The sequence below is a fragment of the Sesamum indicum genome, linkage group LG7 (assembly GCF_026168435.1).
Source record: "Sesamum indicum cultivar Baizhima isolate 11 linkage group LG7, ASM2616843v1, whole genome shotgun sequence".
NCBI classification, from domain to species: Eukaryota; Viridiplantae; Streptophyta; class Magnoliopsida; order Lamiales; family Pedaliaceae; genus Sesamum; species Sesamum indicum.
In genome coordinates this window covers 3,799,438-3,814,941 of record NC_142663.1, presented here as the reverse complement: position 1 = coordinate 3,814,941, position 15,504 = coordinate 3,799,438, and the positions used below count along the sequence as shown (strand labels likewise).

The following is a 15,504-nucleotide window of genomic DNA, read 5'->3' as shown; positions in this document are numbered from 1 at the left end:
AAGTACTCACTTTAGGGTTTGCATTGATTGGTTTTAAATTCAAAGGTACTAAAGCCTTAGTGAAAATTTTTTGTCCGGATTCGAATTAATCTTAATTCAAGTAATTATATGATCAAAAAGTACAAATAACACTTGTTATATGATTATTGTCACTCTTTGAATATACAATCAGCATAAACAATGTGACTAATTAATTACTAGTTTTTTTAACTATTAACCAATGTGTAGATTAATTGGAAAATAGTTTCTAAACATTAATCCTGATATTATGCTAATACCAATACAACCATGAACAAGAAACAAACACGAATTAATATTGCTACAGATAATTAAGGCCGTTAGGGTTTTTAATAATATACGAATCCAAATGTCTCTCCCGCAAGCACAATACTGTAATTTACACCATGAAATATACAATACTGAAATGATCATCAATGAGTTCCAGGGTACCTCATCTTATCAATAGCAAACTCCTCCAGGGTGGATCCCTGTAAGAGCCCTTCATTATTGTTCGATGCAGCTGCTGCAAGAAGCAAAGAATTCATCTCCCCCCAATCCATGCTTTCCCCACACCCAATCCCATTGACAATATCATCATAAAAGAACTCCAGCCCTTGTAATTTCTGCTGATTCTCGTACACCCCATGGTCAGTCTCAGCTGCTAAGTTAAGGTTTCCTCCGTGCAATATAGTGTTCATATCGGTCCCATTGATCATGCCTGATTTCATAGTGTTCATATCGGTCCCATTGATCATGCCTGATTTCATAGTGTTCATATCGGTCCCATTGATCATACCAAAATCAGGCGCATTTGGCACTGACGGTGACCCATCCGAAGTTGTCTCGAGTAAAGGGACTTGATGAGTAGAAGTATTAGATATCATATCAACAGAATAATTGTAAGCTGCTGCAGGTTCAACGAGGGATTCATCAATGGCAGGATCCTGAAACCTGAGTTGCTCCAATTCCATATGATTGACATCGGAAAACCTTCCTCCAAGTTTGATCAACAGCTTTCTGATGGAAGCGTGGTTGTTCAACCGTGGCTCTTGGACTGAGTAAGGTATAGGTACTGGAAGCACAGGCGGCATTTGAGGCTCGTAGACAGCTGGGTGCTGGCAGATGACACTATCTGCAGGAACGGCGCATGAATGCTGCTTTCCCCTACCCCGCGCCTGTTTTTCCTTGCGCTGCTTTCCAAGAAGTTTCTTCTTCAGCCTGGTATTCCAGTAGTTCTTGATGTCGTTATCAGTCCTTCCGGGCAGCTGGGCTGCAATTATAGACCACCTGCGTGTGCAATGTCCAGGCGAAAAGTTAATCATTATTTTAACCTAGTTAACTACTGTATATTTACCTAATAATCAAATATTAATATTATTAGGTAAGATTTGTGACCCAAGAATTAATGATTAATTGGTTGGTTTAGCTTTGATAGGCGACTATGAGTAGTGTGGACCTGCTACCAATGCTTATATAGAGGCTGCAAATGATGTTATCTTCTTCTTCAGAGAATCCTCCATGTTTTATGTTGGGGCGGAGATAATTCAGCCATCGCAGGCGACAGCTTTTCCCGCATCTCTTTAGACCTAATAATCAATTGATTCCATCAATTAATATCAAAACATGAGAGACAAGAACTAGAACATAGAGTTTGCAAGTGGTGAAGAAGTATTGAGAGGGTGATGTATATATAGTTGTGGTATTAAATCAAGTACCGATCTTTTGAGGCAAAGCGATCCAGTTACCGCCGGTGCCATGTTCCTCGATGTAGGACTTGAGCTTGGCATCTTCTTCCGGAGACCATGGCCCTTTCTTCACATTAGCTTTGTCGCAGCAAGGAGCTCTCCCCATGATTGATCAATCAGTCTATGTACATATGTTTCTTTCTTTGATGGTACTTAACTCCTTTGTTAAAGAATGATGATTTCTTTTGGGGTGTCTCTTCTGTTCTAGAAAAAATGTGTGTGTGTGTGTGTGTGTGAGAGAGAGAGAGAGAGGGAGAGAGGGAGGGAGAGGGAGAGGGGATTAATTAAAATAGCTGGAAAACGATAGACACATGTTTCCCGGAGCAGACATTTATCATTCAAACATTAAAGGAGGATGGCGAAAAGAATCGACATTGGATTAGAAAATTATATGTGCCAGAATAGGTTTGAAGGCTTTTCTCCTTGTCTTTCTCCGTCTGGTATCATTATGCGTGGGCATAAATTAAGCTCTAGTGTAAGTTCTTATTTTACTGAAAATTACTGGTGGAATGCAATTGGATTGGACTTTGTGGGTTTGGGTTGGATTAAAGTTGGTAGTTTCTCAGTTTGTATAGTGGGATAATCAATATATTTGATACTTGGGGCACCCATTTTTTCCAATCTCAAGAAAGGTCTGGCTCAACTGAGAAAGAATATAAGCCAAATTAAGGCAAAATCGACAGGTCACAAGACACTGAGCCCAACCAGCTGCCTAGTTTATCTCCATATTCCAGCAGAAACTTAATGATAAGACCGAGCTAGCTCGGGTCCAATTTTGGTTTATTGGCGGCTCAATCAATTAAATTGACACGTCAACAATACTTTATATTTTGAATGATATATCAATCAAAGGACAAGTCAGCAAGAATATGCTTTCGAGCTTAAACTTGTTGGATAAACCAACAAGTATATATCTACTTCTCTTTAAATTGGCTACTTTGCTGTAGATATGACATATTTATTCCTGCTCATGTATGATCAGATGACTGTTAGAATAAGTGATCAGAAAGCTAATGTGATTGATTATTTTGTAAATATATTCTACAGTTTCTTTTAATATAATATTGAATAAATGAATAAGATATATATTGACCACCTTTCTCGTTTATTTAGATTATTTTATAAACTGTTTACAATTGCATGTCACGTACAAAGGGTGTCAAATGTTATATGCTCTTCTGGGTGGACGGATTCAGCCGGCAAGGTCCATGGAAGCGGCTCATCAAAGATGTAGTCTTCGTTCTTGGAATCGAGGACTATCATCAAATTGCGCAGCTAGTTTGAGTAATTCATTCCATTGAATTTATTGGCTCCCAGTACAACGGTTAATGGATTCTTAGACATTATCATATTAAAATAAAAAGCAGAAAATTAGCAAACAAATATAATATTATATTCAAGTTAAGACTTGGTTTTTAGTCTATAAGTCTCCCACTATTTCTAAAAAGCCCATCACTCTTTAAACGGGTATAGAATAACCATTTACTAGTAGGCTTGGGGTCCACAAGTGTAATTCTCCATGCCGCACTTTTATGATTCAATTGAAAAAAGATCTTGTGAGAGGTAACCTATACCGTTCTCGTGCAATGAGATCCCCAAGGTATTTTGTCTCACCTTTTCACATGATTCCGAGGAGTCCAAACAAACCATGTTACTCGATGTTAGGTCCGACCCATCAACCAAATTATTCCTCAATTGTCACCCCCATCTTGAGACGGAGACATAGGAGCATATTCTTTTGTTCATAATAATAACGCAGCTTTCTTCCATTCCAAACTTGTCACGACCTTGACACCACGTGTGGGTGAAAGTAGTTTCCTCACTATATTATTATGGATGGAAGGCTTGAAATATAAACAATTCTCTTGTTTTAATACCATTTTGGGCCTAACATTGACATGGTAAAACCAAGAGAGAGAGTTATTGAATGGATTTTGATCGAGACCTCATCATATTATATTTTTTTTGCATGCTCATAATATTGAATATTCAAAGCATTTAAGTAAGCGCATGACATTCAAAATAAGAGCTTAGCATGCACCTGTTGGATGATCAGAAACTAAAAATCTTTGTGGTCCACTCAGCCCATAGTGGATCTATGTCTAATAGGTGTTTCTTTCTTCAATTCTTTGGGCTCTCCATCATGGGCCCTGCCCTTTGGGCCTCTCATTAGATTTCCATCTTCTTGGGCTTGCTTTCTTTTACATTTATTCAAAATAAAATAAAACCTCACACCCATCTACTCTCTTTACAATTTAAAAAGAAACCTAATCAAAAATGAGGGAAGAGTATATAGATCGAGAGAAAGCAAACCTTATTAATACAAAGCTAAAATCGAGGGAGTAGAAAAATTAAGAGGTACGCAAGCACCCAACAAAATTTAAAACCATACCCACGATTTAAGAGTTTTGTGATAATCCCATTGTTAAACTAATTAACAATAATAGCATAAAAAATGCATCCCACAAAATCATGCTACAGATCACATATATATAATAAGCAATACCATAATAAATAACATAACCATGTGAAAAAAGTACGTGCAAAATATTGCAATTAAAAAAATTAGATACTAGTGCAACCTATGCAAAATATGATTTTGTTTGGAAATACTTTTCAAATCAATATTAGCAATACTGAAGGAAATAATGAATCTCAACCGGAAATTATATTCAGCCAAAACTGCAAATTTCAATAAATATGTAGAACAATAGACAAAATTAATTTTCTAGAAAAAAAGGCCTAGCCGTCTTAGCACAAATGCGCTAGGTCCACTTCCAGCTCCCACGTGCAGTAAATAGGGTAAGACTCTATCCAAATGTTAGGATAGATGATCAGAAAGTTAATTAGATTGGCCTGGATGTAATCTGTTTTGACAATACACTGTATTATGCTATATTATTTAGTGAATAAAATGAGTATTCACTTAATTGGCTTCTTCATTTGTTGTGCTCATTCTGTATTTTGCATTCACTTGAACATCACAACAAAGACCACAGACAACTCAACAACCATGTAGTTGCACCGCGCATTGCATGCAAGTCACGAAAGTAGTATCGAGAGGTTGGGTCTGAAACGTTCCAAGTCGAGGACCTTGAGATTGGACATTAGTGTCCAATGGATACTTGCAATGAGAGTCGCATTCAAATAGTGAGTGTTGTGTTTCATCGCTGACAGACATGGAGCATTTATGTGATCTTGATGGGTTGATTGACTAGGTGTCGAATCAATTGAACTGACTCACGGGGATTGCCATATGGAAGCTTTGGAAGCTTAATCGATATTACTTGGATCCCCGGTTCCGATAGCACGGGAATAGTCCTCAGACTTGATGAATCACGGAGTCACATGCATACGATGACTGTATCTTGGATCTATTTGAGAGGTGATTATGTCAAAAATATGATCATCTCAAGCCTTGTCCAGTGCAGTCTGGATATATATAGCGAGGATGGTGAGTTTCAAGAAGATGATCCGTCCCCTATCAGTATGTGATAGAGGTATCTCACACTTTGTAAACCTGTGGCCAAAGTCGTTGATCGAATAGATAAATGAGGTTCCTATGTCGAGAAACTTGGCGTACGCGATCTCAAGTATTAAGCGTAGACACCTAGTCTAGGATGGGAACCAACACCTGATTCCATGCCCTAAACTAAGACCGAAAGACGCTAGATGGAAGGACCGTACCCGTATGGACTCGAGAGTCCAGATGTTCAAACGGTCATTACCTAGTCTCTAGTGCAATGAACCGTTGCTGGACGGTCACCCATGGTAATGGGCTTTCTTAATTAAGGGCTAATAAAGAATTATTGATTCAATTAGATTTAATTAATATATTATAGGACACTAGTTCAAGTCTAGTTGAAAGGTGCACCTAAATAGTCACACACAAATTACCGGGAAAGAACAAGAAATTAATTTGGAATTAATTCCACAAGTAATTGGATTACTTGCAAATGAGAGATCTATTGGATGGGAGACCTCAGGATAAACTAATGGGTTTAATTTATGTTGGACTTGCCCTCATCATTTAATAAGTTGGACCTTAATAATTAATGAGGACAATGTGGGCTTATATATTTAATTAGATTAAATACATATTCGGCTCAATTGGATGGATCTATTAAATTGAATTTAACTAAACTTCATTGGGCCTTGAATTTTATTGGATAAAAATCGGCCTACACAATTATTTGAGCCCATTGAAAAATTCTATGGAAGCATAAATTGACCAACAAATTGTATTTTTTTAAAGTGCAATTTTGGTCATTATTGGGATTGTCTTTATTTGGAATAAAGAGAAAATTACTTTGTAGATAAAAGAATGTATCTAGACACATATTTATTTATCAATACAAGGCATATATATGTTGTATATCTTATTTAAAAAATAATTATTCACACATTATTACATAACACAAAAAAAAAAAAAAAATATCCCTCCTTCCTATGAGCCACTCAGCCGCCCTCTCAATCTCTCAATTCTCTTGGAGAATTCTCTTGTTCTCTTCTAGCTGTTAGAATAGGTGACCTGAAAGCCAATTCGATTGGTATACCTGTAATCCATTCTGACAATAACTCGATTTCATGTAATATTATTTAGTGATTAAAATGAGTATTCGCTATTGGCATTTCCTTTGTTGAGTTAATTATACATGTTTGCATTTCTTTTAAATGTCAAACAAAACCCACAGACCACCTTAACAATAGTGCAACAGTTAGACTGTGCGTCGGATGGCAGTCATGAAATCAATTGCCAAGGGTTAGGTCTCAAATGTCCAAGTCGAGGACCTCGAGAATGGCATCGAGTGTCCTATTAACACTTGCATTAAGAGTCGCATTCATTTGATGGGTGTCGTATTTCATCTGTGATAGATGTGGGACGTCTATGCGATCTTAGTGGATCGATTGGCTAGGTGTCGAATTGACTGCACGGACTCGTAAGGATTGTCATATGCCTTGGAGACTTGGTCGGTATGACTGAATCCCTGGCTCCAATGTTACAGGAGTAGTCCTCAGACTTGAGGAATCACGACAGCCACATACATACGTTGAGGAATCACGGCAGTCATGTCCAATATTACACGAGCAGTCCTCAGAGTTATGGATTGTGGAATGAACCTAGACACATTCTAATACATTCATACGAAGTATATATATTAGTTCTTTGGAATAACTAATTACATTACACAACACAAAAAATTTTTATTCCTAACCTAGAAACTCCAATTAGAGATAGACGTGGGACGTCTATGTGATCTTAGTGGGTCAATTAGCCAGGTGTCCAGTCGACTGAAATGACTCGCGAGGATCGTCATATGGAAGCCTTGGAGGTTTGGTTGGTATGATTGAAATTCCAAACTCCGATAGTATGGGGGTAGTCCTCAAACTTGAGCAATCACGATAGTCACGTGCATACGATAACTATATCTTGAATTTGTGCGAGAGCTGATCATGTCTCAGATATAGTCATCACAAGCCTTGTCCAGTGCAGTCAAAGCATGTAGCGAGGACGGTGAGTTTCAAGAAGTGGATCCGTCCCCTATCAATACGTGACAGAGGTATCTCCTATGCACTTGAAGATGCGTTCACGCTCTATAAACCTGTGGCCCCAGTCATTGGTCGAATAGGAAAGAGAGGATCCTATATCGAGCAATTTGACTTAAATCGATCTCAAGTATTAGGCATAGATGCCTAGTCCAGGATGGGAGCCGGCACCCAATTCCATACCCTAGAATAAGGCCAGGAGACTGTAGACGGAAGGACTGTACCCTTATAAATTGTAGAGCTAAAAGTTCACATGGATATTTGCTTGGTCTCTAGTTCCATGGACAGTTGCTAGACGGCCATGGATATTTGCTTGGTCTCTAGTTCCATGGACAGTTGCTAGACGGCCACTCATGGTGACTGGTTTTCTTGGTCAAGAGTTGATCGAGAATTATTAATTAAATTAAATTTAATCAATAATAGTGTTTGATACTAGCCCGAATCTAGCTGAAAAGTGAACCTAAAAAGTCACTCACAAATCACCAAGAAGGGACGAGGAATTAATTGAAATTAATTTCATAAGTAATTTGATTACGTATAAATGAGACATATCTATTATATGGAGTAGCCCAAGGATAAATTAATAGGATTTGTTTATATTGGGTTTGCCCTTATATTTTAATAAGTTGGACATATTAATTATAAAGACTTATTGGGCTCGTGTATTTAATTGGATTAAATATATGATAGGCTTAATTAGGTGGGTATTATCTAAATTGGATTTAATTAAAATTAGTTGGGCCATTCTAGTATTTTATTTCATCAAATAAATCGGCCAAGCACCCCTAATTAAACTTCATTGGACAATTCTAGAAAATAAAATAATTGACCAGCAATTTTCACTTTTGAAAAGTGCTTTGTTGGACATTCTTTATTTGGAATAAAGAATATATTACCTTATGGATTGTGGAATAAACCTAGACACATTCTAATAAATTCATATAATGTGTATATATTAGTTATTTGGAATAACTAATTACATTACACAACACACAAAATTATTCCTAACCTAGAAACTCCAATCGGCAATAGACGTGGAACGTCTATGCAATCTTAGTGGGTCGATTGGCTAGATGTCCAATCGACTGAATTGACTCGCGAAGACAATCATATGGAAACTTTGGAGGTTTGATCAGTATAACCCAAATTCCCGACTCCGATAGCATGGGAGTAGTCCTCAGACTTAAGCAATCACGACAGTCACATGCATACGAAAACTGCATCTTGAATTTATGCAAGAGGTGATCATGTCTCAAACATGGTCATCATAAGCCTTATCCAGTGCAGTCAAAGCCTGTAGTGAAGATGGTGAGTTTCAAGAAGTAGATCCGTCCCCTGTCAATATGTGACAAAGGTATCTCCTATGCACTTCAAGATGCGTTCACGCTCTATAAACTTGTGGCCACAATCATTGGTCGAATAGGAAAGAGAAGTTCCTATGTCGAGCAATTTGGCTTAAAGCGTTCTCAAGTATTAAGTATAGATGCCTAGTCCAAGATGGGAGCCGACACCTAATTCCATGCCCTAGACTAAGGTCAGGAGACGGTAGACGGAAGGACCGTACCCGTATGAACTCGAGAGCTAAAAGTTCACATAGATATTCTCTTAGTCTCTAGTGCCATGAATAGTTGCCAGACGGTCACCGATGGTGACAGGTTTTCTTAATCAAGGGTTGATCGAGAATTATTAATTAAATTAGATTTAACTTCACACCAATACTCTCGTATGGATTTTTGTTTTTTTTGTTTTTATTTCTATACTACATCAAACACCCTGAAACTCCAAGGGTACAACCCTTTGGTTCGTTGATTTTACAGCCTTGTGAAGCATAGAAAATAAAAAAATAACGAAATTAAAGCATATTAAAACCAATCAAAGGTGTACACCTTGTTCACTCCTGGGTCTTCAGTACACATTAATATAAAATACAGGCCAAGAATTTAAGGAAGAAAAGAAAGGGTACAATGACATAAAATTGACCCTTACCCTTGTCGTTTTCTTCAATCGGCTTCTAGCGTTGTTCCTTTTAAACCCGATCATTCTACTCCAGGTTTCTACCTTGAAATCCTCCAAAGATACTCATTCTCATCGCCGAGGATCACCTATTCCTCGTGCTAGCAAGATAAGAGGGTGAAAGGGAGAATCAAACACACGTCATTGATTAACCGCTATGATTCTCTTCTCGTTTCTTCTTTGATTTAAGAGAACCAAGAAAAACAAGAACGGAGAGTCAGGAAAAGGAGAAACCCAAGTTTAGAGAGGAGAAAATCGTGAGTCTCAAGTCTATTAGGAGAGAGTGAGAGTAGATATATGTTTTGACTTAGTCTCAACACACTAGGAGAACCCTAGTTTATCCATACTATCCTTTCCTCAATCACACAAATCTATAGCCGAATTTTGGCTCTCTAGGAGCTGCAATTTTTTGCCAACCCATTTTGTCTAGAGAAGGCATCCTCTCTTTGACCTAGAGTAGGGTCAAACGGGGTCATGGACTATGTTTTAAAAGATCAAGCCCATGTACAGTGGACCTTAAATTAAATTCAAATTAATTATAAGCCCATCATTTTAAAATACATATCTTTTAATCCAATTAAAAGACCCAAGCCCACTCTTTCTTTCTTTTAATTTATATCCAACTTATAAACTAATCCAAGCCCAATTAAATTAATTCAATGAATTTAAAAGACTGAATTCAAAATTAATAAATCTAATTAATTAATCTTTGGAAAAAATCGAACCTATGAATTTTTATATAAAAGATTCAATCATTTACTCTCTTCAAAAAAATATTTTAACCCTATTAAATTAATCACTGCCTTCTGAAAAAATTCTAAATTAATTCCATCATATTATGGTGATTAGAATATGTCTGTTTAGGTTCACTTTCAACTAGACTTGGGCGTGTATTACCAACATAATTAATCAAATTAATTAATTTATTTTTAATTAACCAATAATAAAAAAATAGCCACTTACCATGGGTGGTCGTCTAGCAACAATTCGTGGTAGTAGAGAGTAGGTGAATAATGGAGTGAACATTTAGGCTACAAGTTTCATATGAGTATAGCCCTTCCATCAATCATCTCCTGCCGGCCTTAGTCAAGAGTATGGAATTGGACGTCTGTTTCCATCCTGAACTAGTCAATATTCATAACTAAAGTCCTCGTTTACCCCACTAATCGACACGAGAAACCTATCGCATTCGTTTAGTCACTGTGGCCACAAATTCTAAGGGCTTAAATGGGTCTCAGAGCGTATAGAAAATACTGTTGTCATAATACTGACAAGGGACGAATTCTATCTTGAAATTCATCGTCCTCGCTACATACTCCGACTGCACTTGGCAAAGGCTTATGATAACTATACCTCACGACACAATCACCGTTCACCATATCCAGGATACAGTTTTCGAATGCACGTGACTGCCATGATTCCGTAAATCTGAGGATTAATCCGTACTATCGAAATCGAGAATTACAGTCTTATCGATCAAGCCCTGCTTCCATTTAACAATTCTCACGAGTTAGTTCAATCAATCGACTATCTTTCCAACTAACACATTATGAATGCATTAATGAATTATCTCTCCTGCCATGAATTAGTAACTCCATCCAATTTTCAAAAAAATTCCAATTGTGTCGAACTTTATATTTTTAGATGGACTAGGATCAAGATCAAACCTTATTCCATGGTATTTACGTGAGCTTTAAGAAAGTCCCTGAGAGGACTTAGTTATGTTTCATCTTTCATTTGTTTCAAGAAATCTATTGATCAATTCACATTCTTTCTTTTTCTCTTGATTCTTTTCCGATCAAGATGTATAGATCCTATTCTTGGATTAACGAAAATGTGCAAAAGCTCTGTTTGCCTCTGTCATTTTATGAGTCTCTTCCTTTTGCATATGGAAACGCCACTCCCTTCGGTAGCATCCACTAATTCGGAACAACATTTGAAAGCCATATTTAGACCAACAATGGCAAGTTCAGGAGCGGAAAGGGCAATAAGCCTATCTCTTGCCGAAGTTTATGGTTCAAAAGAAAGGGATGAAGCCAGGCAGTTAGTCTCCCATTGTTAGAGTACCAGAGCTAATGCTAAGGAAAGGAGGAGTTACTTACAAAACTCAAAGAAAGTAGGTAGTGAACTTTGAAATTGAGTTTCTAGGGAAAGTTACAGCTGAAAAAAATAAACTATAGGTTTTTTGTTCAAAGAGTCGAGGGAATCCCCCATAGAAGGAACTTAATGATCAAATGACCTAATCGACTTGCTTTTAGATTGTTTCTTTTCAGCATGGTTTTTTTTGTCTCTTTTGGTTATACTATTAGTACCAAATAAAAGAAGACCCGAAGCCAAGAGTCTTGTGTCTTAAGCTTAGTAGGAAAAGATATAAACCATGATAGATGGATATCAACCTAGTAGGGAAGCATGGAAAATCATGCTCCAACTAGGATACCGGCTTAGGCGCGTTAAAGCGGCAGAGAAGCCAGTGTCTTTCAGAACCAATCAAATCGATAAAAAGGCAATATTCTTTCCAGCTTTATGGCACGAAAGGATTTGCTGGGGGCTTCCGCGACACCCCTTGCTACTAGATGCGTAACTGCGCATCCTTGAGACTTATATAACACTGTCTGAAAAGAAAGACATGGGATTTTTAGGCTTCAGATTCTATTTCTTCTCTTACGATATTTCTAGTTGGATGAAAAGAACGCTCCGTAATGAGGCCTTCTTAGAGGGTTTTTGTTACCCTTTTTTATGAACCCCTTTCCTTTCAATGAAAAATGTCTTTGAACAATTATTTGTGGAAGCGTTGATTCTCCTTCTTCACTTTCCTCGAAATAAGGAAACACAGCTGCAATACTTAATGTAAGTCTTTATAAGACTCTCGATGCCGATTATGAGGTCCTAGACTTGGGATGTTTCAAACCGACCTTTAGAAGTTGGTTTCATAGCTACCAAACCTATGCGCAATCCATCTCCACGGGTTTAGACTTTCGGTCTATGGGCATTTTGTTGTGGCATTGAAATAATGAGAATAGTAAGCACAACAAAACACAATGTCAGTCTGATGAACACTTATGATATTCATTATTACAATATTATATTGATAAAGATTGATGAAAAGAAAAAAGCAATCCAATTGGCTTCTTGGTCACCTCTTCTAGCATAAACTCACCATTAAAACCCAAACTTATATACATATTGAGGACTTTTCATTATTCACATGAATCTGGAAGTTAGTATCTCTTTGGCCTTCCAGATTCAACTCGCCACGAATCCTACATCAAGAACACTTCTTTAATCCTTCCTCTAACCTTATCAGCAACAACCCTTCCATCCCTAAGCATTAGGACCGTCCGTCTTAGCTTCCTACTCCTTATTTACCACTTGCAAACCATTAACAGATTATGAACAACTGGTATCTAGTACCAAAGAAGTTATTCATGTTAAAGTTGAAAACAAATATATCTTCTCTGGAGATGAAATTGAGATAATCGCTCTTCCAATGTCCCTTTTCCCGCAGAATATGCAAAACATTGTCTGGAATCCTTGACTACCGAACCCTCTTCCTCTTTCCTTTACCCTATCTCGCGGTGTAACAGGAGCACTCGAAGTGTTAGCATCGATTGACGATGTCTCAACCTTTTTCCTCTTTCAGTCGGCGTTATCTTTTGCTTCAGAAGTCAAAGTCTCCTCACTAGTACTAATGATGTAGATTTTTCAATCGTTGTCTCATACTGTACCAATATATTTATCAACTCATGAAAGCTTTTATCAAGCTCATTCATGTTGTAGTTGACAACAAATGGGTTAAATGAGGGAGGAAGTGACTAAAGGATCATGTCAATGTACTTCTTCTCTTTCTCAAGATCAGCTTGGAGATCTTTAAGCTTCTCTGCAAGGGACAGCATCATGACTCCATAATCTTGTACAAACAATCCTTTTCTCATTCTAGTGCCAATGATTGCCTTCGTTGCAGCATATCTAATATGTCGGACCGATACCTCATAAGTATCTCTCATGCGGAGCATTATCGACTTGACACCCTTCATATTGTTTCTCGATCTGCCTTGCCAACCAACCCACTAACATTGCATAGACGACCTACGTCTCCCGCTAATGAAACACAACACTGCAATACTTAGTGCAGGTCTCTATAGGACTCTAGATGCCTTGTCTCTAAATCTTCGACTTGGAATGTTTCAGATTAATATCTTAGTTGACTTCACAGCTACCAACCTATGCGCAACCCAACTCCATAGGTTTAACATTTTGGTCTGTAGGCTTAGTTTATCAGTCTGTGGGCATATGTTGTGACATTGAAACGCCGTCCAAGTAGTAAGCACAACAAACACATGAGCCAATTATGAATACTTACTTTATTCATCATTATATTACTTTATGAAAATTGAATAGCAAAACAACCAATCTAATTAGTTTTCTGGTCAACTATTCTAACAGTCACCACTTGCCAGATCCAAGATACTATCTTTGCATGCACGTGACTGTCACGATTTCTCAAGTCCAAGGATTAATCCTATACTATCGAAACATGAAATTCAAGTCCTTGTGACCAAATCCTCAAGGCTTCTATATAACAATTCCCTCGAATCAGTTCAGTTAGTTGACTATCTTGCCAATTAACCCAAATAGACGACCTACATCTCTTACCGATGAAACACAACTGCAATACTTAGTGCAAGACTCTATAGGACTCTCAATGCCCGCTTCTCGAGTCCCTTGACTTGGAACGTTTCAGATCGACTCTTAGAAGTTGATTTCATAGCTGTCAAACCTATGTGCAGCCCAACTCCACAAGTTTAATTTTCCAGTCTGTGAGAATTTTATTGTGATATTGAAACACCATTTAATGTATATAGTAAGCACAACAAAATACTAATGCCAGTTTGATGAACTCTTACTATATTCATCGTTACAATATTATCTTGATAAAGATTGACAAATAGAAAACAACCAATCCAATAGGCTTCCTCATCACCTATTCTTACAAAAAAATGCCTTATTATACGTTTTGGCAAAAAAATGTGTTTATGAAGCAACCTTTAGAGTATGTAGCTAAGGGGAAGAACTACCTCGTCTGCAAATTGAAGAAGGCAGTTTATGGCCTTAAGCAAATCCACGAGCTTGATTTGAAAAATTCATCGAGTTATTATTTGGATTTTCTCGGTGCGAGGCAGATCAATAAGTTTTTGTATGAAAGAGGCAGTCAGGTGCAATTATTCTAGTAGTGCATGTTGATGATATTGTGATTACTGGAAGTGAAATTGGAGCAAAGAAGACGCCAAGACATACTTACGAACACATTTTGTCACTAAAGATTTGATACTTCTTCGGCATTGAAATTGCTCACATCAAGCATGGGATAACTGTGTCCCAAAGGAAGTATGCCTACGATCTCCTTCAGGAAGCCGGTTTGCTTGGCACTAAACCTATAGACACGCCTTTGGATTTCAGTTCTGATTTATGGAAAGATGACAACGACTGTTTGGAAGATATGACCAAATACAGACTTGTAGGAAGGTTGATTTATTTGACTGTGGTACTTAACATCTCCTTTCTCGCTAGTCTAGTTAGTCAATTTATGGATAAGCCACGACTTATTCGTTGGCAAGCTGCTCTTAGGATTTTGAAGTACATAAAGGGGGCTCCTGGTAAAGGCTTGCTTTTAGAACGACATGGAGATGTCAAGATAGAAGCCTATTCTAATTCAGACACTGGGCTGGCTCTAAAGATGACAGAAGATCTACTTCCAGATATCGTACCCATGTTGGCAGAAATATTGTAACTTGGCGCAGCAAAAAACAAACTATAGTAGCTAGATCGATAGAAGTTGAGTACAGGAGGACTAGGGCTCACACTACTACTGAAATTTTATGGTTGAAAAGTTTGAGAGAGTTGGGTTTCATGAATAGTGACTCTGTGCCTATGTATTGTGACAATCAAGCAGCTATCGACCTTGCAAGTAATCCAGTTTTCCATGAGAGAATAAAGCATATTGAAGTCGATTTTCACTTGGCTGTTATAAATCAAAAAATTTGCACTGCATAGACTCCTGCAGAGAAGACAGCAGATCTTCTTACTAAAGCTTTAGGAGCAAAGCAATTCAAAAGTTGTGTGACAAGCTGTGCATGATTGATATCATCTATGCTCCCTTGAGTAGGAGTATTAAGATTTACAACATTATTTCTGTATATCC

The 15,504-nt window shown here is 37.6% G+C and overlaps 1 protein-coding gene across 1 annotated transcript; it reads right to left on the bottom strand.

Annotated features, from left to right (window-relative positions):
* Positions 1-291: 291 nt before the first annotated feature.
* Positions 292-2,362, bottom strand: LOC105162220 (uncharacterized). Its single transcript, XM_011080212.3, has 3 exons — positions 1,716-2,362; positions 1,457-1,586; positions 292-1,287 (listed from the first exon to the last, which is right to left on the bottom strand). Exons 1-3 carry the CDS (start codon positions 1,849-1,851, stop codon positions 432-434), a joined length of 1,122 nt encoding a protein of 373 aa, XP_011078514.1. The 5' UTR covers positions 1,852-2,362; the 3' UTR covers positions 292-431.
* Positions 2,363-15,504: the final 13,142 nt, after the last annotated feature.

Coding starts and splice junctions, on each gene's coding strand:
- LOC105162220 (XM_011080212.3), bottom strand. CDS start 1,851: ATGGGGAGAGCTCCTTGCTGCGACAAAGCTAATGTGAAGAAAGGGCCA. Junction 1,587..1,715: donor CGCTTTGCCTCAAAAGATCG/GTACTTGATTTA, acceptor ATTGATTATTAG/GTCTAAAGAGATGCGGGAAA. Junction 1,288..1,456: donor TATATAAGCATTGGTAGCAG/GTCCACACTACT, acceptor TTGCACACGCAG/GTGGTCTATAATTGCAGCCC.